Here is a 25,918-nt window from a genome sequence, read left to right as displayed (position 1 = left end):
GTTCATGTAGAACACAATTATATATAGGTGATCACTGCTGTAGAGAAAGATAGAGAATGTTGAACATATTGTTACCTTGCCAACATCTCCTGGCATACCTATCATTTTGATCAGCGTATGGCCAAGTCAATTACTATAACTGTTATCCTACCCTTTCAGCAATAATAACTATTTGATATATTTAACTTTCTAGAACTTGTGTCCATTCATTAAACAGATTTAATGGATCTTTTTGGTTTCCATGTCCTAGAAAATAATTCAAGAGCTAATTCCAATGTTGGCAGTTTGCTTTTTTTCACACCCATTATCTTAATTGACTGATTATTTGTGTAACCCTGAATTTCTTAACCAATTTTCTTTTCTGCCAGGTGGTTTATGCAACTTGTATAACAATTAAGATGATGATGTGTATATACATGTGCATAAGGAAGTTAAACAATATGTTGTCAAGTGTGAGCTGCCCATAAAAATGACTAATGACTTATGTGACTATATCAGCATACATTAGTAAGTTATTACTGGCATTATAATGCAGCATACCATGCAATTATGTTACTTTAGTAGACAATATTCATATAGACCTACAACTGAGTATGTCATTAACTGTGTTACCTGCAGCACTTAGTACCCTCTGGGTTACAATATGAGCCGCGTCACGACAAAACCACCATAGTGCGTTTGCGATCAGCATGGATCCAGACCAGCCTGCGCATCCGCGCAGTCTGATCAGGATCCATGCTGTTCGCTATCAGTTTCTCTACTTGTAATAGGGTTGGTAAGCGAACAGCAGATGCGCAGGCTGGTCTTGGCAAACCCATTATGTTGGTTTTGTCATGGCACGGCTCAATTATAACATTCTTCTTATTTCTATAACCAGTAACAACATAGTACTGGAGTCACCAGAAAATGACCAACCAGAATATCAAATTATTAACTTAGTAGCTACATGTATAGACAATATAAACATAAATCTAGCAAAGGAAGGCTAAATTACTGACTGTCCTGATCTATAAATCTTTTATTTTCCAAATTGAATTAATAAACTTCAATCAACAATATATTTTGATTCTACAGTTCTGTAAAGCAAAATGTTACTCAAGTTCACACAGTCCTTGAACATTCTTTAAGTATTTCATGAAAGCCCTTCACAAGGTCTTCAAACATAACTTTACCTATGTTGCTTATATTACAATTTTTCTATATACTTCCTGGCAAAGATTCACTGAAAACAGACTGTAATAAAACAGTCATGAAGAAGCCTATAATTTTCAAGCAATGATCAAAAACTAAACTTTACAACCTTTGAACAGTTACATATTATCTGTTGTATGCATTATCAATATACCATACTGCAAGGTCTAGATAGAATGGACTCCACCTTGAATATCTAATCATAAAGCAAATTAAATCACTTAGAATGTTATCTAAAATTCTTTCATTTATTGCACTAATTAAGCATTTGTTTTATATCATTTATCAAGAATTATGTTGAATATTTCTACATACAGTAAAGTCTCACAAAATATTTTCTACAAATTTTAAAGATTCTGATGAATTTCAGACATTCCAAACAAATGTTCTGCCAATATTTTCAGCCAACAATGATTCTGCCTTTCATATTAAAAACAGTTTGCTGAGAGATACAGTTTAAACAGACTGACTGATCCTTAGAATTCATCCATAAATTTATTTTAAAACATTGAATTAATGCTCTTTTAAAGGAAGACAAATGAAATATACACAGATAATAATTAAACATGTATTCTGTACAAAAAATATCTTAAAAGAAATTAATTAGGAGCAAATTTGTGAAGATTGGAAGACAAGGAAGACTGCACATTATGCCCTATGAAATTTTAGGGAATACCTGTATACAGCTACATTGTACTTGTCACTCACAATTTACACAAACTAAAGCTACATGACAGAAACAGAGATTTCATTTAGCTTAGTTATATACCATGTACACAGGAATTTAATGTATGTAATCTCATTTTCAATTTGTTTCACTTACAAAGTAGCACGGATCAAATTTAGTTTACATCTTTAAAGCCCTAACAAAGTCACATTGTTTAATCTTTCAAGATAAAGTAAAGTAACATTGGTGTGACTTCTACCAACTTTTGTCCTTCTGCAGATCTCTTCTTGTGTTCCTTTTAGACCATCTAAAATGATTTTCAATTACATTTAACCTAAACTTAACTGTAGTCAGTTATTTTAAGGTTGTTTAAAATCTTTTACTATAAAAAACAAATCCAGCATGAGCAGCCATATCATTGTCATTTTTATCTTAAATAAATCAAAAACTATTTTGTTATCCTTTATATATACTAAAAGGTAATTTATTTCATCAAGTCCTCCTTTTATTTCTTCTATTCATACAAAGATTATAGTATATTTCATAAACCATAAACCTCAAAAAGACTTGATGTCCTCATTAATTTTCATTTTGTGAAAACTTAAATTCTCTCAATTTCATCTCAAATATGTTATCTCATTAAACAAAGATATACCAACAATGTTTAAATGGTAATAGTAAGATTCAAATTCTGTAAAATACGATTGTTAATTCAATCTGGTATTCGAGTTGACTACTATGTCAACACACACAACAATATTGAAAAGTCTCATGTCACAATTGCCACCATATATAATTACACAATTTATTCTATACACACCATGCTGTTGTAAACAAACTTGTATTTTATTATGAATGCAATAGCATGCCTTGTGGTGGCAATTTTTTTTGTGTTACTGCGGAAACAATCAAAATATTTTCATGCTGAGTAATTGAAACACTTTAATCTGAAGGAAGAGGTTATCTCTATCAAGTATGACAGCAGCTGAACTTCCCTCCAAAATTGACCAAACTAATTATACACTGAAATAATTCAGATCTTGCTTTTGTTTCAAACAGGAAAACAATTAAAATATACCTGTTACCAAATACTAAGCCCTCATGATGCTAACAAATACATAAAAACCAAGGAATTCATTTAAACTAACAGATGTTTTATTCTTAAACTGAAAGTTAAAGCAAAGCCTTATATGGGAGGAGAATGAAATTAGCCTTTACAGAAGTCCCAGGTGGCCTTACTCGAAACATAGCCCAATAAAATGTCAACCATTACATGCCTGCTGGATATAATTATGTATGTAATGTATCATCACTAAATCTGCTGCCACAATCATGTGTTGTAATCTATAGACTGATAAATAAGCTAGAAATCAATAATGATAAGTATCTCAAGATATTTCTGACAGATTGGATATTTCGCCAACTATAATCATTGCTTTCTACAGGTGAAATTAGACACAAGTCATGATAAAAGTATAAAGAATGGAAATGTCAAACAATGATGATAAATAATATGAAAAAGCAGTTTACTAAGGAAACTATCAATTTATGACAGTAGGTAATACTCTGGTAATCCTTACTCAGCAATATTTGTTAAAAGGACTTCCCCTGCATTGATCAGACAGCAAAAACATTGCTTTGTGACAACTTGTGTTCAGTCAAACCAATAAGTCAGTAATATGCCAATTAAGATGATTTGAACATAGATGAACTCGATACAAGCATAGATCACATAAAGCTATGTAATACTTTAATTCATAAATGAAAGTAGTTTTGCTGAACACTTAAAAGTTGTCTGACATAAACAATAACCTGAGTAAGTTACTCAAGACTAGATGTTTTGTTAACTTAAAGAGCAAAATTCTTTTAGTGCTGCTGCATTCCAAACCATATATAGGACGCCTTATCAGTTATCAAGCCCACTATAGACAATAGACTGTTGCAGGCCTTACAGCGTTGATATATGTACATGTAATGTATTTGACATTTCTGATTACACTGCTATGAGTTAATCAGTAATTGAGCTCGAAACAACAATGGCTTTCATCTTTTATTTTGGAATGAAAACATATGCCTTCTTATTTACCAGAAAACATACCACTATTCCCAATATATGTGTCCAGACAGATCCAGCCAGCTGTCCAGATCTTGCTACCTGATTAGACACTGATCTTTTTATCCTACCTTAGTGCAATCTGCTCTCAGCCATTCATAATTACACAAAATATGCATCTTAGTATAGGTATTACTAAATAATATAAATAATATATTGTAACATTACAGAAGAGTCTATTGCCAGGTAATATGTTACTGCAGACTGACATATATACCTGGAGTGTGCCTATCATTGTATCATGTAGGTGTTAATGCTGGAAACTCTGGTATGTACCGCTGATTAGATTAACTAAAAACATATGTGAAGACATTAGGAGAAGATGAGCAGCAATGTACACAAAACAAAAACGTTGATCTATTTGTTATTTATGTCATTCTGATGTATCTTAATATAAAATATGAACAAGCATTCAAAGTCAACAAGCACTGATGAATGATAATGTTTTAACAATGAAATAAAAAAACAACCTGATTTCCAAAGGTTAATGATTTACTCATATAACTAACATAATAAAATGAAGCAATTTACTTAATTCTGTTTAATCCACATAACTATATGAAAGTGTGACAGAAACATAAATTATTTGTTATTGATACTTCAATACTTTCCCTTTTATTCCACTCTTTAAAAAAATCTTTAAAATACTATACTGTTTTTGTATGAACCCTTTTGTTTTTGATAATTTTATTGTTACAAAGTAGATAAGCTGTATAATGACTTCTACTTTACAATAAAGTTGAATCATTACATCATTTGAAACCTGTAGAGGAACAATTACATATGAAAGTTATGACTGATCAACTTTCACCTTGGAGAAGCCAGCAAGGTAATCATCGTACTGAGATAAATGTAGAACAACAGAATAACAGAAAATCACAGCACCTGTCCAAATATTATTTCTGCTTAACCATCAAACATGAACTCAAAACACAGAAAACAGTTTGCCCACAAAACTGAAGAATGTATATCAAAGCTTTGAACTTTGAAAACTATTTCATAATTGTACTGAATATGATAATTCATTTTGAAATTTGCAAATTCTTGACAAATACATCAATTAACACCGGGATCTCATACATGTTATGAATATTATCATCTCGAAACTAGCAAAGACATGCTGTATTGTTCCAGTTAGCAGTATTTAGTCCATGAACTACCTATAAAATGCTGTATAATATCCTAAGAAATACCAAAGGAGGGTAAAGTGACAAGAATATTATTTGAAAATACAAGAAAAATTGAAGATATAAAGATTGCCACCTTTTGTGCATATAAATATAACTTTCGTAATAATAAGAGAATTTCAAACACCATATTACATAAATTATATGATCCCACTGAACTGTCAGACTGAAACTATGTGCGTTGTATTTTAAAAATAGACACGAAACATTGTTAACATATAAATGAATGTGTAATATTAGTACAAAGTATGATGCAAATAACAACACCATGCCACTGCATTCCATTCGTCAATCTGCCCTGAAAAAAAATCATGCAAAGAATTAACAATTAGAATCATCAATTATTTCAAACCAGCCAATCAGAGGGTAGAATCAGGTTGTCATAGAAACAAGAAGGGTCAACAGCACATCACAACAAACCATCACCCAATCTTTGTTTTCCTTGACAGACAAAGTTTACCAACGGCAACATTTTCTAACAATGTCACATTGAAAAACATTATTTTCTTTTTAATGGAATTTCCTTAACACATTGTTTTATGAAAGTGTTTTTGTATGTTTTAACTACAAAATAAATTTTTCTGAGTTAAAAACTGAGCATGAGGTTCTACTTTTATACATATTCTACATATTCTTTTCGTCTAAACAATGCTGCCAAAATTGAAGCCTTAAATTAGCCACATAATCTAAACAGAAATAAATGATTTTAATAAGATAATAGATTATAATGAGATAGATGACTACAGATTATTTAGAAAGAAAAGATGATTGATAAAACTGTAAAAAAAAAAAAAATTGTAATACAAAACAAAATAACTGTCAACAATTGATAATCATAGACCACAAATTTTTTTGCTTGATTTTTGCATCTTACTGACTTAAAAGCTAAATGTTTTTTTTTTTATTCTTGATTTGATATTCATGAAAACAGCAATGGCCTTTAGCATGACAAGTAAAAATTTCACATGGGTATATAGGAAAATGTATAATAATACCACATGAATGTTACACGGATGATGACAAATGGTAGGGGAAAATGTTCCAACACATGTACAAGGGGACTCTCTCATTGGCAGCTGCATGCCATACTTACGAATGACTATGATGATAGTCAAACCTATAGGAAAATGCAAAAACACATGAAAATGCATGATTATATACACATAATTCTTACATCTATAAACATCAAGTAATTCTAGGATTTATATAATACATGTTGATACAATAAACACACCCTAATTCTACCCTCTGTATAACTAAGAATTACAGCTAACTCAGGAAAAAACAGAATATGTCTTTTAATACAAATAATGTCAGTGTTTCAAAAAATAAAGATTTGGTTGGGATAAAAGAAAAACTGTAATCGTTGATTATATTAATTAGTTTAATTGAAAGTACTATCAAAGACTATTCCATTTTCTCCTGTTATAGAACACATCCAGTTGTAGTTATCTATTAACAGAAATTCATTCCAGTTCAGCTACAACAAAAAATAGCAAATAATTTTTTGTATGAAATAAAAAACAGTCTATTTTTAAGGCATTCCATGTTGAACTCGTTACTTTATAACTTACCCAAACCCACTACTACTCTTCTTCTTCTCTCGTATTCTAATTAAAATAGTATTGCAAGATTATTACACTTAGTTTAAAATGTTTCCATTAAAACAAAACTATGGAAAACCACAGCTGCCATTAACATATAATTTCAATCTGTGACAATTCATTGTGCAACTATTACTCTTTAACTGTGCAGAAATATTGCATAATTTTGAACTATTGCAAATGGCAGAAATATCAAACTTTTTTTACTGTTTGCAGTAGACAATAGCATTTGCAATAAATTAAAGTGATCTAGAATTTAAACTTTAAAGTGATTGTTAAAAAAGACTTACATGTATACTATAAGATTTTCAGCTATATACAACAAAATTCCTATTTAAAAAATATAATATCTTAATTTCTTGTTGAGTCCATTTTCTTAATTTATTACCACTTACAGATAAAATAATAATTAAATTTGTATATCAAAGAAACAAGTACACATTAAAATATATCAAACATTTAAACAACATCATACATTAATGTTATATGTTTTTCAGTTGTTGTTTTGTTGTTTTTGTTGTTTTTGTCCCTTAAATGAGGACTTTAAAACATTCCATATCATTGTTCATTACTGAAAAACAGAACTTGACCGATACAGATTACAGTTATTCATTGTAATTTTTCAATCATGTGGCTGAACAAGTTATCAGCTATCAGGCTACTTTCGATAATTTCTTTCTAGTCACCTACTTTAAGAAACAAGTCAATAGTGGCGTAGCTACTAGCTACTATTAGGCCATGTAGGCATTGACAAGTCCCAAAAATACTTGCAATAAAAACATGCGAGGGTGGGGTCAGTAGTGTGTTCAAGCCGTTAAGTATAATCAAGTGTGTTTGCATGATTACCATCCTCAGTAAAATTGCATTTAATCAAATTCATAGTTTAAAATCATTTTTTTATAGATTATTTTCCTTGAACATACTTTGGAACGCGCATTTTGCTCTTTTTAATCTGAACTTGTTTTCGGCTTTTGGGGGATAAGCCCCCAGACGCCCTTTATGTGCCTACAAGTTGAAAAAAGCTGGCTACGCCCCTGGTCAACCCAGTTTCCTTCACATTTACTGAAAAGACCTGATTCTTTTGAGGATTAGCAAGGGCTTGATGCTTGTGTTTAAAGACTCTTTTACCCCATAGCCAAATTGTTTCGTTGTACACAATATATTAAATAGGTTAAGTTTAACTGATAGAGCAATGACTTACAGAATTACAAAAGCAGACTTCATATATGGTTAAGATGTACTTGTATATTGATAAACACTGTTATTTTCACTTTATGTTATGACTTGAGGGGAATCATAGTTTCTCAAGCATGTGATATAGTGATATATTCAATAGATATTCTAGTGACACGCTGTGTTATTTATTACCTGACATGGTCTAGTGAAGTTTCAATTCATTTAACATATGAACAACAAATATATCTTTTTCTGAAATTTCTAAACCAGCTAAAAGTGGTGGTGATATCAAATCACACTTTCAACTTCAAGGCAGTCATTATAAGACTTATAGTCATACAAGAAATCTATTCCACAAGATATTCTATTTTGTGTCTTAATGAAGGTTCAATTCCACACACTTAAAAAAAAAAAAACAACTATAAATATATTTTGCAAATACTCCAAAGGAATAAGTTGGAGCTCTTTGGGCTGCCATATTTGAGGTCAAACAGTCCCTAAAATGACCTTCCATTGGTTGCATTTGCCCATGTATCACTATCAGGCTTTTCATGTTCAGTCACATCAAATAAATGCAGGGCTCGCGCTGGCAGGAGCCAATGAGCAAATTGGCTACAAAATTTACATTTAATGTAATATTATAATTCACTGACTGTAACCACGCCTTTTTATAATTATGAATAATGCTTGAGAAAATCTTGATCAAATACTAGCAAAGGTATCTTCAATTTAATAATATTCGCAAATATGCCTATATTTATAGATCAGATACCTTAAACTTTGTGCCCAATAAAACAGGTCCTAATATTATTATACAGGTTTATACTGTACAGTAGCACAAACCTAATCTCAACAAGTGGCAGATCAACTCCTTTAGCTGCGGCTATAACAATGTTGACATTGTACGAAAACTGTGATTTTATCGCTTAATCTTAGAGGTTTAACTTTCACTACACAAAATGATATGTAAACATTTTATGAATGACTAATTGTCTAGTTATTCTCTGTAATATAAAAACAAATATTTAGTCAGGTCATTAACTCTTGGTGTATTTCCTAATATGGTTATAATCATGTTTTTTGTCCCACTTTTTTTTAATCAATTCACATTACAATGTTGTCAGAATTAATATAGAATTTCATCTTTGGTTGTTAAAAAACCAACTTCATTTTAAATCAGATATGAAGTACATGTAGATTTGACTTCCAATTTGAAATTGTATGGAATGCTATAGACTAGGATTATACATACATTTGTACTTGAGTAATTTTTATCACAGATTTCTAAATCAACATTGGCTTAAAGGGATATTCAGGCAAAATAATGAAAAAAATATTAAAATGATCTTATGTACTCAAATCACGCTAAAATGACGTTTCTTATAATTTCAGCATGAATTTCTGTTTAAATTCTATATATTTTGGGTTTGAAGCGTAAATATATCTATATATGTTGAACAAAATTTAGACGCCAAAAGAATCACTGAATACTTTTAAAACAAGTCATGTGACTTGAACAAACCCTTGATGTTACAATAACAGATATTGTGGATATTGTACGATTGAAACAAGTCTAAGTCATTCATTTGACATGTTCTTTAACGTTTCCAGAGTTCACTGTGACAACTATTGTGAAATCCTAGCGCTTTAACCTGACCCACGCGGGTCAAGTTAGGAAACCACCATTTTATTCTTTATATTGAGAAAATTTTTGTTCCTTTGACTGTCTAATGTATACATTTTGCGGGCATTTACAGAAAAATGAATGAAAAATTCAAAACTAAGAAATGAAAATTTTGCCTGTGTCTCCCTTTAAATCATACAGCCTTTTCGTGAACAATATATCATTCAGTTAATCATACATGTATTAAAATAACACTTATTTGCTATTAAATACACTAAATTTACAATGTAATATGTTTCTATAATATGTAAAGTCAGTGGCTTTTAGAGCTTTTTCATTGCATACAATCATACAAAGCAATGTTTATGCCTTATTGGGTAGCACTCTACAGCTTAAATTGTCTACCTTGTTTTTCTTTCATTTATTAAAAACTCAGTTATGAACATAACATAATATGACAAACCAACCAAAATCAGAAATATTTACTTTTGAATGAATGCATGGTCATTGTATTATTATGTCATTACTAGATTGTATAAATCTTGTGGCATGAATTAAGTTTTATGTTCTAAAATCAATAAATAAACAAACAGGCGTTTTTCTAAAGAGGGCTGTATGTTAAAGTGATTTCAATCTTTAATCATACAATCTATCAATTACATTTCAAATACTTTAAGCATGTGTCAGGTTTAAATACGTATAATAGATAAGGCTAAACCCATTTTTTACAATCCTGTTCATGTATTAAAAGTAAATTTGTATTTCTCAGTTGTGTAGCTGTGACTGGATCACATATGTCAAGTTGCGGTTGATAATTAATGTCAGAAAAATATTCAGGTGTGGTGAAATATGCAGTTTTAAAATAGTTTTATTTCTCATGTTTTGCTTATATTTGTCAAATTAAATTTTTATTATATAGTATTATTCATTCACTGCTCCTCAGTTTATAGTTAGTTTCATATGTAACAAGCATTTGATAGTATTGCGGGCAATACAGTAGTCCCCTACCGGTCCCTCAAAAAGTTCTTTAATTGTCATACACTCCTGTGTATTGCCATTTATAATGAATTTGAGGATGAAGTCTGTATTTGAAATATCGACCACAAAACATAATAAAATAAGTTTGTCTATATCACAGTAATGTGTTAAGTTTCCATGCTTAGTAAGGAAATTATGTTTATACAACCTTGTCATATTATTACGATGTGGGATTTTAAAGTAAATCCTATAAGGAATGAAGAAGTTGGAGTGAAAATACCAGTTTCTCGAAAAAAATCTAAGTTCAAGGGGGACATAATTCTGGAAATAGTCTTGCTAGAGTATTTAACCTTCTCAAAAATGTCGAGTGATAATAAGAAACATATATATGAAGTTTGAAGTAGATACATTAGGAAATAAAGAAGTTATTTAAAAAAGACAACATTTTTTCCCCTAAAAAATCTAAGTTCAAGGGAGGTAATATTGATATTTTTTGTGCTAGAGTTATAAACCTTGTCACATATGTTGTGGTTGATGACCAGAAACTTATATTTAAAGTTTGAAGTAAACACCTTAAGAAATAAAGAACATATAGTGAAAAAGCTGAACAATTTAAATCAGAAATCTTGAAATTCAGGCTATTTGTTGCCATAGCAACCAGAATTTTCAATATAGGAAGAAAAGAAAAAGATGTGCATAATCTCCAGACTGCCATCTACCCATATTTCAAGTTTCATAAAAATATTTTCAGTACTTTTTGAGTTATCACTGGATCCACTTTATGTGTTAAATTTGCCATATTTTCAGACTATTTGTTGCCATAGCAACCAGAATTTTCAACATAGGAAGAAAAAAAAAAGACGTGCATAATCTCCATACTGCCATCTATCCATATATCAAGTTTCATAAAAATATTTTCAGTACTTTTTGCGTTATCGCGGGATCCAGTTTTGTGGACGGACGGACTGACGGACTGACAGACTGACAGACAGACAGACAGACGGACAGACAGACAGACAGACGGACAGACGGACGGAGGGTAAACCTAAAGTCCCCTCCGGTTAAACCGGTAGGGGACTAATAAAGATACATATATAAGTTATTAATATGTTGACCACATATATAATTGAGCAGTGCCTTGACAAAACCAACATAATGGGTTTGCAACCAGCATGGATCCAGACCAGCCTGCGCATCCGCGCAGTCTGATCAGGATCAATGTTGTTCGCTTACAAACCCTATAACAAGTAGAGAAACTGATAGCGAACAGCATGGATCCTGATCAGACTGCGCGGACGCGCAGGCTGGTCTGGATCCATGCTGGTCGCAAACGCATTATGTTGGTTTTGCCATGACGCGGCTCATATTAGCTTACCTCTGCAGTAAAAGGTCTAACTTGTTTCCATATGACAATATAGCATCTTGTGCATCCTTGTGTTTCAATGTTTCACTTGCTTTACTACCTATCTTCAATATAATGTCCCCTTGCTGAAGTCCACATTTAGCTGCCAGACTGCCTGGGGTTACCTGAAAACCAACCAATCAATATTCATTGAGAAAAATTCAAAGAAATTTGGTCATATACTTTAGCAGGGTGTCCGTTTGACTCTTGAAATGACTCTTTGACCCTTCAAATTTCCAAAAGGCCTGATCTGACCCTCAGGATTTTTCTGGTGGGTCAGATTTTGTTAAAATCATGGGGACTTGGCCTTGTAGTCGGTAAAACTTAGTCAAAATGACCTTCAGGATTTCATGGCTAGTGAACACCCTGCTTTAGCTTAACATTATTTTACAAAGCTTGAATGTATTTAACAATACAGGTAGCTGTAGACCTTTACATTTTTTATCTTCTATATAATGTACTTAATATAAAAATAATGCCAGGTTGTAAAAATCCATTAAATAATTTAAACAATTTACATCAAAGGCAATTAAACCAAACATTTCAGACAGATATTGTGGAAGGATTTATCAAATCATATCCTGTTCCCACCCAATCATTAACTTATTAAAAGATAGAGACTTAGACTTTTGTAATCTAATTTCATCATAAATCTATATCTTACATAGCATTCAAATAGGGAAGATAAATCAATGTAGTTTTGAAATAAAGCGAAAAGAAAGCAATGAATGATATGTGAGCCATACGGCCTGTTAGTAAGAATAAAAAAATACATAACAACAATGCAAGCATTGTTCTCAGAATTTTTCTTCCCTTAGAAGGAAGAAAGTTTGTTTAAATCTTTAAAACAGATATTCTACAACAAAGTTAATTTATAGTGGAATTCCCATGCTGCATACCATATCTGCACAATCCACATACTGTATAAAATACCGGATACTGAATAACTATGCTATATAATAGTGACAGTTCTCACACTGACACATTCTCCCTGCAGACTTATATTTAAAAATATTTAGAAATTAGTCATTTGTTATAAATTTCAGATGAGAAAAAACTTATACTCTAGAATGATATTTTGAGTTGAAAGGCAGTCTGGATATCATCAAATTCAAATATATTGATTATTCCTTAAAAATTTGATTCAAGCAATGCTTTTAAAAACGTTTATCCATGTAAAGCATGTTTTTACTTCAGCACTTGAATACCTTAGTTGATAGAACTCTGATCTCAAAACTTCAAAAGTCAATCTTTTCAGGCTGATTTATAAAGAAAATGTTAAGGTACATGTTAAACATAGATTTTAAATAAGGTTTGGCATAAGGACCATGTCATTACTTAATACAATGCAATTTTTGAAAGACTTGAGAACTTAAGCTATCTGCTTTCAACCATATTTTACACTTTACAGTCAATTACCTGGAATCTATTGGGAGGAATTTATCATGAACATTGTTAGAACATGAAACATAAATAAAACAGCCAATATGTATCATTACAGGAGTTAGGTTAACTGTAGAAGATGTGTTCAAATTCTCTGCTGGCAAGTTACCAACCAGCCTACCTTCAGTCTCATATAAACTGCTTACCTTGGCATTTTAGATGGTATAATTCAGTTTCTTAATATAACTTAGGCAATCTCTAGGTTTTTATCTACTTGCTGAATTGAAAACTATATTGTCATGGTGTTAAAAGTGTAGTATTCAAAATTGAGAGTCACTCTTTTATTTTTTTGTTGTTGTTGTTGAATACATTTTAAATGAACTGAATAATTGGTAATCCATATTGTTGTTAAATGTTGAAAATGTGTTCACTCTTCCCCTCACTACAGTACTGTACTGTATACTTTATATTTATAATCATTAACAAAATGAAAATTTTCTATTTCAAAATGATCACTAGTAGAAGTTATATAAATCATTATATGGTCAAATATTTATTCTTTTGTTGCATAAAGTACACAAGTGTGTACATTTATCTATGCAAATTTAATGCCTTTTTAACTGTAAATTGTACAGGTTTATTTTAGTGGTATTAAGTAATTGTTATCACATTTGCAACTTATTGTCATTATAACTGTAAACTATTCAGGTTTAATAAACCTTTAAGTTTAATAACAGTTTAATACTTTCAATGGCATAATGTGATTGTGCACATTTGTTTTTGCAAATTTAATGCCATTATAAAAGTAAACTGTACATGTTAAATTTTTCAGCAGTATAAAGTAATTGTGTACATTTAACTATACAAATTTAATAGTCAATAAATTTAATAGTCAATGTCACAATTCCATAAAAATCAGTACCTTAATTACTTAAATACTAAGCTTTTACAATCTGATAATCAAAAGTTGTAAGTGACCTAACAGTCAATATCATTATATCATCACCTAGCTTTCACAATATTGATACAGAGCTTTCATTAGGTTTCAAAATTTGGAAGTCAGAGACTGCAAATTGTCTGACATTGGAAGTCACATTATATAGGTAAAGAAGGAAAAGCATTATAATTTGGAAGTCACAAGCCAAAATTAAGAAGTAAATGACTCCCAAACTTCCATTAATGGAAGCCCTGTTGATAGTTAATCAATTTCTATTTTAGAGTGTTTGAAATCCAAATTGTGTATATGTGTTTTTCCAATGACAGTAAGACAACATTAACCACAGTCAAATACAGCCTAGCTAACAAATACAGAAAATGAAAAACATTTTTATAGACAGTCATTGGTACATTAGAGAATACAAACAATCTAACATTGGATAAGTACTTATCAATAACAATAATCTAACATGTACAAAAAAATATTGTGCACTAAGGATGTAAATAGATGCCTGGCAGATAATACCATAAAATGTCTGATTCCTTTCATTTTTACATCACATAGAATTTTGCTGTATTTCAGTATGTTGGTTTTTCTGTATCCCAACTAAAAATACATATTTTTCAATATATAGATCTGTATCTTCTTAAAGAATTATACATAATATACTCTTGGTATATTGCAGAGGTAGGTAATCTCTGAAATTGTTCTCTCAGACTTATAACCAGCAAGTGATACACTTATGGTGTATTCAAAATTTACCTAAGCAAAATATTCTAGAAGTTGAACAGTCAAGATAATTTTAAAAGAAAATAATTCCTAATTTAGCTATATTTAAAATCACAATGTCATTATTTCTTATTCTTATATCAACTGGAAACTTACACATTTAAGTAATCTTCTGGATTACACCTCTGAGTATTTTTACAAGCAAAACATGTAGATATAATATAATAAAAACAGAATGAGCCTTTTATTTTTTAATAGCCCACATTTTTTTAATCAATCCTGCATCATGACATCTGTTATTTTTTATGCCTAATTATATATAACATGTACTAAAACAAATCCTTATCAATGACACTGTCAAAATATTATAAAAGATTAATTTAAATAATCATATTACTCGAGCAATTGTGATAGGGCTACTGAAGTCTTTGCCTCCTTGCATACGAAATCCCCATGGTGTCGTCGATTCCTGTCTCTCTAATTTTGCTTCTAATGTTAGAATCGACATTATTTCCAGAGAATTTTAACTGTAACAATTTAAATTCCTCATGAAATATTTGAAACACTCCACTTTAACCCACTAAAAGTTATTTCCTGTTTCCCAGCTGTCAAACTGTTGCGCACGGCACGAAATCACTATCGGAATGAACGGACGCTTAAACGCTGTTAAAAAATCTTCTATGCACACAGAGTGGTATCAGACGAATGAAATTATGTCCTAGTTGTTGTCATCTCACCAAATGCAGGTCGGATACTACTAAAATAAAATAAAGAAGACGCACGAAACCGGAAAATTAAAAATGTTAAGGCTTGGTTTCGATTAAGCATGTTCGGGAACGTTGACTTTTGATGTAAGTCCACACTCTTAGCAGATATCAACATTTTAAAATGAAAAATGGTGAACTATCGCAATTAAGAACAAAACAGATAGCTCAATGTTTTCATCCACTTTGTTTCAACTCATATTATTTGCCATATTACTGATTATTCCCGTAAGTTTATTTGCCACAAATAATTTCCCGTATAATTAAAAGTATATGGTAATCGCATAATTAAATGTATACATGAATAATAACTAGCGTGTCAAATCATCAATTTAAAATCATTTGAGTTGAATACTTGGAGTCCTGAATAATCACATATACAGTATATCGCAATGTAATGAGTTGAAAACACGTGCTATGGTTCATACAGCGGTGTTTAAATAACAAATTCTGCTTAAGCCGGTGTAACAGCAGCTTGGACGATTGTTCGCACTATAATTAACCACTATAATGTTCACGAACAGCTAGAGGTTGAACAATTTCTGCAATTAACATTTTCAATTTTGCTGGTTTGGGCGTCCTTAATAGATTCCGTATATCCTTCTCCAAGAATGAGCCTGAGTCCGAGCCTTTTCATTGAAAGTATTGGAAAATGCAAGTTACCGTCAACGCCCTCTAGGACCTGTTTAAGCAAAATCCAAATTAAAACATGTATATATGAGCCGCGCCATGACAAAACCAACGCTTACAAACCCTATAACAAGTAGAGAAACTGATAGCAAACAGCATGGATCCTGATCAGACTGCGCGGATGCGCAAGCTGGTCTGGATTCATGCTGGTCGCAAACGCATTATGTTGGTTTTGTCATGGCGCGGCTCAATTATTGTATTAGAACATTTTTTTTATTTAGAAACATCCGTAGATGTATTCACATGGCGGTGATCATAGAACTTTTAATTAATGTGGCAAGTTCGTGCCATTCCATGAAAAACGGCGTATGCTCAAAGGGTAATAAAATGGTTGTGTCCGAAACGAGGAAACAAATAGCGAAACTAAATAAAATGGAATTTTGAAAGAGGATCAAAGCCCGAGGTAATGAGACATGAAAACAAATTAAGATAAAAAGGAATGGTAGCATTTATAAATGCATCCCCGACAAAATAAAATAAGAAAAACAAGGTCAACAAGGAGGGGCGGCGTTCATTGAACGCAACCACAACGTTAACATGACCCAGCAACACAGGACCACCGACAAGGAGCCTAGCAGGACACCAAACAAAAAGAGGACAGTGCACAAGGCAAAGCACGGACGGGGTGACTACTTTAATAATACATAATAGGAAATATAGAAACCGACATGGTAATTAAAGAAGACAATATATAATTAACAAATAAAACCTTCATAGTCATAAGCAACCTATCAAAACGCAAGTTCTTACAGCAGGCAAAATATAAAATTATACTAAGGGTGACAATGTAATATTCAAGTAGGAATACTTGAACCACCCAATTAGAAAACAAGTCAAATAAAAGGAACGAAAAGTACCACAAACACAACAATGTTGGCGGGGTTAAAGGTGAGGTTATACAAACTGTCGTTGGGAACATACAAATGTAGAGGCCAATGCCTTTGACTTAAATTAAAAGCATGGTAACTAAAAACGTTTTACAAGATTATATATAAAATTATAAAGAAACATTAACAATATTTTCTTATATTCTCAGTGATCCCAATTAGATTCTATTTAAAAGAAAACAAACAAAAAACATCAAAGATTTGACCAAACACAACCATCGATGTACTATTTTTGACATTCAAGTATAACCTTCACCTTTATACTGTAGACCTGGAGTTTGCTTATGACCAGTTTTCCTTATTTACCACAAAAGTTGCCTAGGAAATCATTATTAAAAATCCATTCTTATTTATCAATATTTTAAGTTAAAAAAGGATTATTTGTAAAGATATTGCCGAATTTACATTTCATGTAAATAAAGCGAGGTTATTAGAAATCTATTTTCGATAAAGTCTAAACCAAATTTTTCAATAATAAATGAATGCATAGATTTTAATGATTACTTATAATGCGAATAAACATTTGCAGTACATATTTAACATATTCTTGGATTTTTGGAAATTGTTTTAGAACAGGGTCTTTCAAATATTTGAAAGACCCTGTTTAGAAGAATAATTATATAAATATATAATTCACTCAATTGTTGTTACATCCTTAATTACAACATACAGGATCTTAAAATAGTAAAGAAATCACACATTTTCGTCTACAAGTGTGACAAGGAACCTGAAAATGGCGCGCGATACGTCGTCATTTTGTTAAACACATAAATGTGTAATAATATTTAATCCATCCAATAAAATGACAGAATTGTTGGTAAATTTGGACACAGACATCTTGCATTTTCATTAAAAATTTCCTTTGAAGTCAGACTCAGACATTGACTTTTGAGATTCAGACCTTAATCTTGCACATGACACATTGGCCCAAAATAATCCCAATAAAAAACCCTGATGACCATAATAAAAGTACTAAATGGCTTGATGGAAGATAGGACAGCAAGAAAATCAATTACAAGGGGGACCCGGCGAAACAAGACAGAAAACGAAAATTAAGACCATTCAGTCTCAGTGGGTTTTCAGGCGTTGTACCAGTAAAACCTCTGTCTTTCAAGCTGTCTCTGCGTTCAAGGGACTCAGGCAAGCCGTCTGTCGTATTACGAACTCATGTGCCCTAGAAACCTTCATCGCCGTTTACGCTACCTTGTATGGTTTCATTCAAGACATCGACAGCGGGTTAGAAGAGTTGAGGCCAAATTTTAAAAAATCTGTTAAAGGTGAAATGGGGTTGTAACGAAGTGATTCTTTGGTATTTGCTTTTATGTTTCATATGAAATGGTTGATTTTAGCTGTTATTGGTACGTTTCTCACCTTTCTTTACCCTGAGGTTCGTAACCTCAGGTGCATTGTAAGGTGGCTTGCCGGCATGTCATGGTTGTGTTGGGGGTTACGTTCAGTAAACTTCGCCTTACCTTGCTGATCTTTGTTTTCATTCTCATGCTCCCGTCATGATAATGGAAATGAGACATGTAGTGTTACCCCTCTCTCTGTGTCTGTCTGTCAGTCCGTCCGTGCGTGAGTGAGAGATAGCGTGAGTGTGAGTGTGTGCGTGCGGGTGTGTGTGTTCAAAAATCTTCCCTTGTCACGCATCAAGGGATTTTGAAATACCTTAGCTCAAATGTATAGCATGATAAGATGATGTGTCATGCACACGATCTAGACACCTAGCTCTAAGGCCAAGGTCACACTAGGAGGTCAAAGGTCAGCAGTTAGAAAAGCTTGTCCAATCGACTGTCATGTATCAATGGATTTTGAAACAATTTTGCACATATGCTAAAGTTAGAACACTTGACGCAAATTTAAGGTGTAGCATGATGAGACAGTGTGTTATGCGCAAGACTAAGACTGCGAACTCTAAGGTTAAGGTCACGGTTACAGGTCAAAGGTCAGCGGTTAGAAAATCTTGTCAGGTCGAAAACTCTGTTATGCATTAATTAAGCGATTTGGAAGTCAGTTTGAAAAAGTGAAAAGCAAAATGAGCAATTGTGATAATGCTTTACTGTTTCTTATATAAAACCTTATTGAACTTTTATTTTCAGCTTTATGCGCTAGTACAGTCTAAACAGGGTAAATTGTGCTATGTCAATCTAACATTAAGACTTTGTGAACATTAAAAAAAACTGTTTTTATCAACAGCCATTAGTCCTCTGACTTTAAAAGGTCTTTTATTGCAAAGCTGTTTATGAAACCAACTATGCTATCTTGTCATAGCATCTTTATAAATATTATTCGAGGTGTCCTAACCAATAAAGCAGGGGCATCCGTGTCTTTCAGACACATTTATGTAGATATACCATGCATAAGTATAAAATAATAGTAATAATAATGATAAATGGAATCACTTACGAACGAAAAAAAAAACAAACGGAAAACGGAACATTCGTGATAAGGTCCAAGACAGCAAAGCTGAAAATGTTGCAGTCTCCTATTCATGCACAATATTGGAAAGAACAACCCTACAAGACCGAAAATGCAATTTAAGTGCATGTCACATTTGAGCCACCGGGTGATATGCACAACTTCTTTTTAACTGCAATTTCTTTTTTTTTCACGAGATATTAACTCAAGGGAACGACTTAGCATATCGTCAGGACGAGGTTAAAAAAGTTAGAAGTGCATTATTGCATTTGAAAAAAAAATGTTCAGAAGCACAGATGGGCTGGCTTTCTATCACCATGTGTTACACATCACTATACGAAAATCGGTTATTAACTATGGTTTGAGCTCTGACGAGCGCCAGCCTAAAGAGAGCAGCGGAATAAAAAAAAACGTGTTACTAAAAAATAACAGTGAATGTTTGCTTCGTCGAGGAAATGACTTACTTACTGGGGAACGAGTAATTAAACTATGTCGCGGGAACGACTTACTTGAAATCTCGTAACCACGACTTAGTAAACTCGTTCCCACGATATAAATTAAGTATCTCGTTCCCACGAGGTAAACAACTACTCAGTTGTAATTCCGAAAATAATTAATCATGTTAATCTCAAACTTGTAATTCTAACTTACTAACACCTAGAATTAATATCGGTTTAGTCCTGTTTCTCAACTGAATTATTTTGTTTCAAATTTTTGTTCATGTACGTAAGTTAAGATTTCTACGGTGGCACAGAGGTGACATGTGTATGTTTTTATTTATATCGTGCGCACGTGATACTCGACATAATTGACATTTATCCTACGATTTTGCTTTTTAATTGCACTGCTCTTTTCTTTAACTCATTCCCATGATATAACTAAGTTCTTCTGTCGAGTTAGTATCTCATAGGAACGAGATACAAAAAATAGAGCAGTGAAATTCTTTTTTTAAGTTTTGCAAGTAGTTCTGACATCTGCGTTGATCATTAATATGCATTGTGGAATTAATATATATTTCTATTCCTGGGGAAGTGAACAAAACATACACTCTTCAGATATTAAGATGAAATCAAGTTAAGCATCCAGGAATGGCAGACGAAAATGGCTTCAGAGCTTCTACTACTCGATAGTCATACGTCACCATTGTATTATATTACCATGAACAAATCAAAAACTGTTTTAAACAAAATTGAAAACTTTTTATTTCATTACTAGTATTTAGTCTTAGCTTGACTCTAGACGGGAAGAGCGGCATTTTTTACTTTCTAGACTTATTTAGTAAACGCTTCCAGTATATCATGGAATAGGTGTACATGCAGTTCTTTTGAAGCGTTATTATGAATAGATGAAATTAATGGAATAACGCTAAAATTGGAGAAAAAAAAACAACAAAAAAACAACTTCTCATGTATTACAATTCTAACAAATTCTTACATTAAGTTGTTTTCCAAGTAGATTTGTATACAATGTACTAGCATATATACAAGTCAAAATTTCGAAGCGGCGAATATGTTACATTATACCAGAATGGTAACACTATCAGGACTGTGAGCTTTAACCCTTTCACTGCCATAAGGACGGCTTAAGCCGTCCCTGTTATTTTCGGCGTATTTGCCATATGGACGGCTTTAGCCGTTTCTATAATAAAAATAGTAATAATAATAAATTAATAATAATAATAATAATATTATACGAGCGGGCACCTGACTAAAACTAATAACGTACCGTAGGCGAGCTAGACAACTTACTTACATCAAAAGAAGTCATTGGCAGGATTCGAACAGCATTAAGGGCCAAGTACATCCAATATTTACTATAAAAAAAACTTGGTCTCAACGTAGAATCAAGTCCCAGATTAAAGGAAAAATAAAAATAACAAAATCGCCAATTTAAATTTCGTTCAATCAGATTATAGGAAAAAGTCCATTAATGACATAAATGGCTGTTCTGTAGGCATAGAAGGCTGTTCTTTTGGAATTTCCTCCTGGGGACAGTTGATGCTATGATTTGCCTTGAGCACCCATTCTGTGGCACATCCTATTTTCAGACCAACACATGTAGCGTTGTTTCCATTAACTTGGCTTCTTATGTTCACGCTTGCTTCCAGGCTGAAGTAAAGATTGGCGAACAATGCTTTATTGATACAAACATAACATGTATATTATCATATCAAACACAATATGTCTTTTTAACTAAAACCCATGAATACGAATATAATTATATGAATATAAAATTTTGCAAAACTATGACTGTTAAAGCTATAACTGATTTGCAAGAAGTGTACACTATATATGATGGCTGAATTGTGCCGTGTCGTGTTTTCGCTCCGAGGGGCGCCTGGCGAAAACATTAAAAAATACGATGAAGTGATCACTTTGTCGTACTTTGCTCCAGACGAAATCACGAAGCACATTAATACGACAAATTGATTACTTTGTCGTATTTTCGTGTTTTTGCCTTTCGCTACGCGGGTCGCCAGTCGAAAACACGACAAAGATATTACTTTGTTGTACTTTCGTCCCGAAAAACACAAACTAACGGCAATTATCGTGACCACTTTGTGGCGGGACGCCAGGCAAAAACACGACAATACGACAAAATAGTTACTTTGTCTTCATACACAGTTTTGTGATGCAATCACTGTGTAATCAAGTCAAAAATTAATTTGTAAAATATCCTGTCAACCGTAATAGGTCAGTTTATATCAAGTTAAATGAATATAACATCAATTAAATATTTTATTCATAAATATATGAACAAAACTTACGAGTAGCAACTGAACCATTCTTCGGTACAGTTACATTTTTGACAGCCTTCATAATCGGTGAAATCAGATCCGGGTAAGAACTTCATTCCCTTGTACGAACAATAATGTACTTCTTTCCCATTCTCTGCAGTGAAAAACAACAACAATACTTCTGACAACGACAAAATCCAGTAATAATATATATTTTTGCACTGTATATCCTTCATCGCGCATATCTTTTTCTGGTACATGTACTACTCATTTCAAGTAAATGTCGATAAACATTTTTATGAAAGAAATTAATTTATAACTGGCTTGGAGACTACTAACAATATTTAATACACTTGTTACTATATATAGTAACAAAATTGCCTATGATTTCAACTGATTATGAGTGTCACGTGACCTATTATGAGTTTGCGGCCCGGGGCCGAGAACTAGTTATCAGCCCGCAGAACATGTGCACGTGCACAAACTGAAACAATGACGTCATATTTTACGTCATCAAACAGTTAACTGTAAAAGTGAAAGTAGGTTGTCAGCACTAATTGCTTTATTTTTATTATGAGAGCTTAAGCGTATTTAGTACAAACACATTTTTGTTACTATTGAAATTTGAAGAAATAATAATATTATGACAAATTCATTCCGAAAAAAAATGAAAATAAAACTTGCTTCTGGATTCTACTGCTTTCAACACACAAACAGTAAACATCTCTGTACAGAACAGTAGAAGAGTAGACAAGAATTTCAACGAAAGAACTTTGTTGTTGTATTTTTAAAAAAAAAAATGCTACTAGAATCTATTAGATCTACAAAGTGTATTAAAGACATTAATACACGTCAGAGTAGGGCCGGGAGGTGATAATCGGCCCTGAATGAATAATGGCCCTCGGGCTAAAGCCCTCGGGTCCATTATTCATTTTGCGGGCCGATTATCACCTTCCGGCCCTCTCCTGTCGTGTATTAACCTCTTAATAATATATCACGTTACAAAGATTTTATAAAACCTTATGATTTTCTCAAAAATTAAAATGCTTATGTGCTAATTTAAATTGTTATTTTTTGCGTTTAAATGCTCGAATACATTATGCACATATACTTCCAACAGCTGTTCAGTTTGGAGAAATATTGGTTAATACAAAAACGAGTTTTGGAAGAAAACAAAGGCTCGATATGATTACATCTGTTTGTAATTAATGGTACTAAACTATATGTCGCGTTTCACTATGGCTAAGATAAAATTAAACGAAGTGATATAAGGATCTTGCATAGACAAGCAGTAACTAACATCGGAAAACAATGCTAGTAAATAAATCCTAGTTTACAAAGTCTAAAACTATTTTGAAGTCAATTTTAATACTGTATACATTTTAGTTATCTCTTCTTAAATGAGAATGTTTTCTATGCAAATTTATTTATAATTCGTCTCAAATACAAATTCATATTACACGCCATTGGATACATGTGATAATAAAGTATAGTTTTGAGTTGTTTTGAACAATTTTATCAGACATTGTATGTAAATCAAACTACATCAACTTTCGTCTTTCACAAACAAAGCAAAGACATGTATTCATATTTTTCATACTAATCATTCATAATATATAAGCATGCATCCTTCATTCATAATATACTTGTATAAGCATGCACTGATGACGTATTCTTCTTGTTCAAGCTTTACAAAAAATATTTCTACTGATTCATGAGAGTAAAATTGTAAATTACAAATACATATTTTTAAGAGTAACTTAAAATAAATAGATTATAACATTGGAAGACAAAACATGGTTAAAGCTATTTTATGCGAGATATATGTTATATGAGATATATATGTTAAATGAGGTTAATATTACCTATAACTGTCTCTGTGTTTTTGTGTATTTGTCCTCCAGAACTAGAAGAGCTTGAGCTATATGATGACGAAGAAGAAAATACTTCTATAGCCAGCGCGCATATAGGTAACAATAAGCAGACCACACTGCCAACATGTGCTCTCGAAGTCATTTTGCAACAATGGTGACAAGCTTACTGAACAAATTATAGATATTCAAATATAAGGCCAAGCTAATTTCAACACATTGTTGTGACATGTTAGACACATCAAAAATATTTATATGTATAATCTTTTAGTACGGACTATTCACTGGTGTCTAGTTACTAACAACAGAAGGTTTAGAGAATTTCAAGACGCTAAGTTTCTGTTTTGTGATTTTTATTTTAAATGATGACATTGCATAACACATTTGAAATAGTTATTTGTTGAAATATATCTTAGTCAACTTTGTGTTATTTTTACCTTGTATCCATGACACGGTACGTCATGTGCAGGTGTAATTACTACTATATAACCACGCCATGTTAAGCGCATCTTTACTTGTATGATCAACATAAAGAAAGCATTGACATGTCTTATTGTATAATTGTATTTGAATGTGGGTGATAATACGTTTTCTAAGTTTGTCTCTCAATTAAGCATGTGATTAAATTATAGTCATGTAAGTTCTAACGTTACCAAATCAGAGTAACTGTCGGAAAATAATTGATACTCTAACTGCTTGTTGGGTCGTAAGATAAAATACTCGATGTGTAAATTCAATATCAATGTTATGTTTTAATTTGATAAAAAAAAAACATATGAACAGTAACAAGAAACAAATATAACATACATTTTTTTATTTGTTCCGTGTAATTAAAATGTGCCAGAAGCTCAAACACATGACACACGAACATCCATATCTTGCACCATATGGTCGAGTAGAAATACCTGATCATACCGTATGTTTTTTAGTTCCAGTCACAACAAAATGAATTATTGTGAACTATAAATCAGGAATAATTTATAACTAATACAATGATATAATAAACGATGAAGCGAACGGAATGTAGGAACCGAAACAAAACAACAAAACAGTATAACAAAAAACAAAACTGATGTACACTACAAAGATTGATGTGTCGAAATAGCTACAATGAATTATAATTGTTATTTTTTATTGTTCTGCTTTTTTATGTTAGGCATAAAATTAAAGGTGGTACGTCCCATCACAGTGTTTGGTATTAAATATGTTTTCTAAAATATGAATTGAATGTCCTACGGAAGACACCGGTCAGGTGTATAATAATATGATAAAACTAATTAGGTTAATTGGATCTTTCCTAAGCTAAAAGAGCACCGGTATACATGTAATAATTATGAATTAAAAAAAACACCAAAGCATATGATATTATTCCCCGTTCATTTTTTCATTACTATCTAAAGAAGAAAGAAACAGGCCAGTACATAGACAGCATAGTCATGGTTAAACGCATTATCGGACAATATCATAGAAGCTAGCAGTTCCCGCAACACCAATTACTGGCTTCAAAATTAATATAAGCACCTATCTTACTATTTTGATCCCAAGGTTTCAAGATTTTAT

The 25,918-nt window shown here is 32.0% G+C and overlaps 2 protein-coding genes across 8 annotated transcripts in view; both read right to left on the bottom strand.

The window, feature by feature from the left end:
• Positions 1-15,678, bottom strand: part of LOC132752197 (PDZ and LIM domain protein 5-like) — a 34,855-nt gene extending 19,177 nt beyond the window's left edge. The window contains exons 1-3 of one of the 7 annotated variants that reach the window (XM_060742506.1): positions 15,389-15,678; positions 11,916-12,067; positions 6,733-6,768 (exon numbers count right to left, since the gene is read on the bottom strand). In XM_060742506.1, the coding sequence (XP_060598489.1) occupies positions 6,733-6,768; positions 11,916-12,067; positions 15,389-15,499 (299 nt within the window). In that variant the 5' untranslated portion in view covers positions 15,500-15,678. Of the gene's footprint in view, positions 1-6,251; positions 6,276-6,732; positions 6,769-11,915; positions 12,068-15,388 lie in introns of all 7 variants that reach the window. The other 6 variants (XM_060742514.1, XM_060742526.1, XM_060742533.1 and 3 more) reach the window with 6 other exon arrangements.
• A 5,950-nt stretch (positions 15,679-21,628) lies between these two features.
• On the bottom strand, positions 21,629-24,530 carry LOC132752123 (uncharacterized). The gene is made up of 3 exons (XM_060742407.1): positions 24,353-24,530; positions 22,518-22,641; positions 21,629-21,858 (listed from the first exon to the last, which is right to left on the bottom strand). Exons 1-3 carry the CDS (start codon positions 24,501-24,503, stop codon positions 21,660-21,662), a joined length of 474 nt encoding a protein of 157 aa, XP_060598390.1. The 5' UTR covers positions 24,504-24,530; the 3' UTR covers positions 21,629-21,659.
• Between the last annotated feature and the right edge of the window lie 1,388 nt (positions 24,531-25,918).

Source organism: Ruditapes philippinarum, unplaced genomic scaffold (genome assembly GCF_026571515.1).
Source record: "Ruditapes philippinarum isolate M1 unplaced genomic scaffold, ASM2657151v2 ctg2100_1_1_1_1, whole genome shotgun sequence".
Classification (NCBI taxonomy): domain Eukaryota; kingdom Metazoa; phylum Mollusca; class Bivalvia; order Venerida; family Veneridae; genus Ruditapes; species Ruditapes philippinarum.
This window is presented reverse-complemented; position numbering and strand designations above follow the sequence as displayed.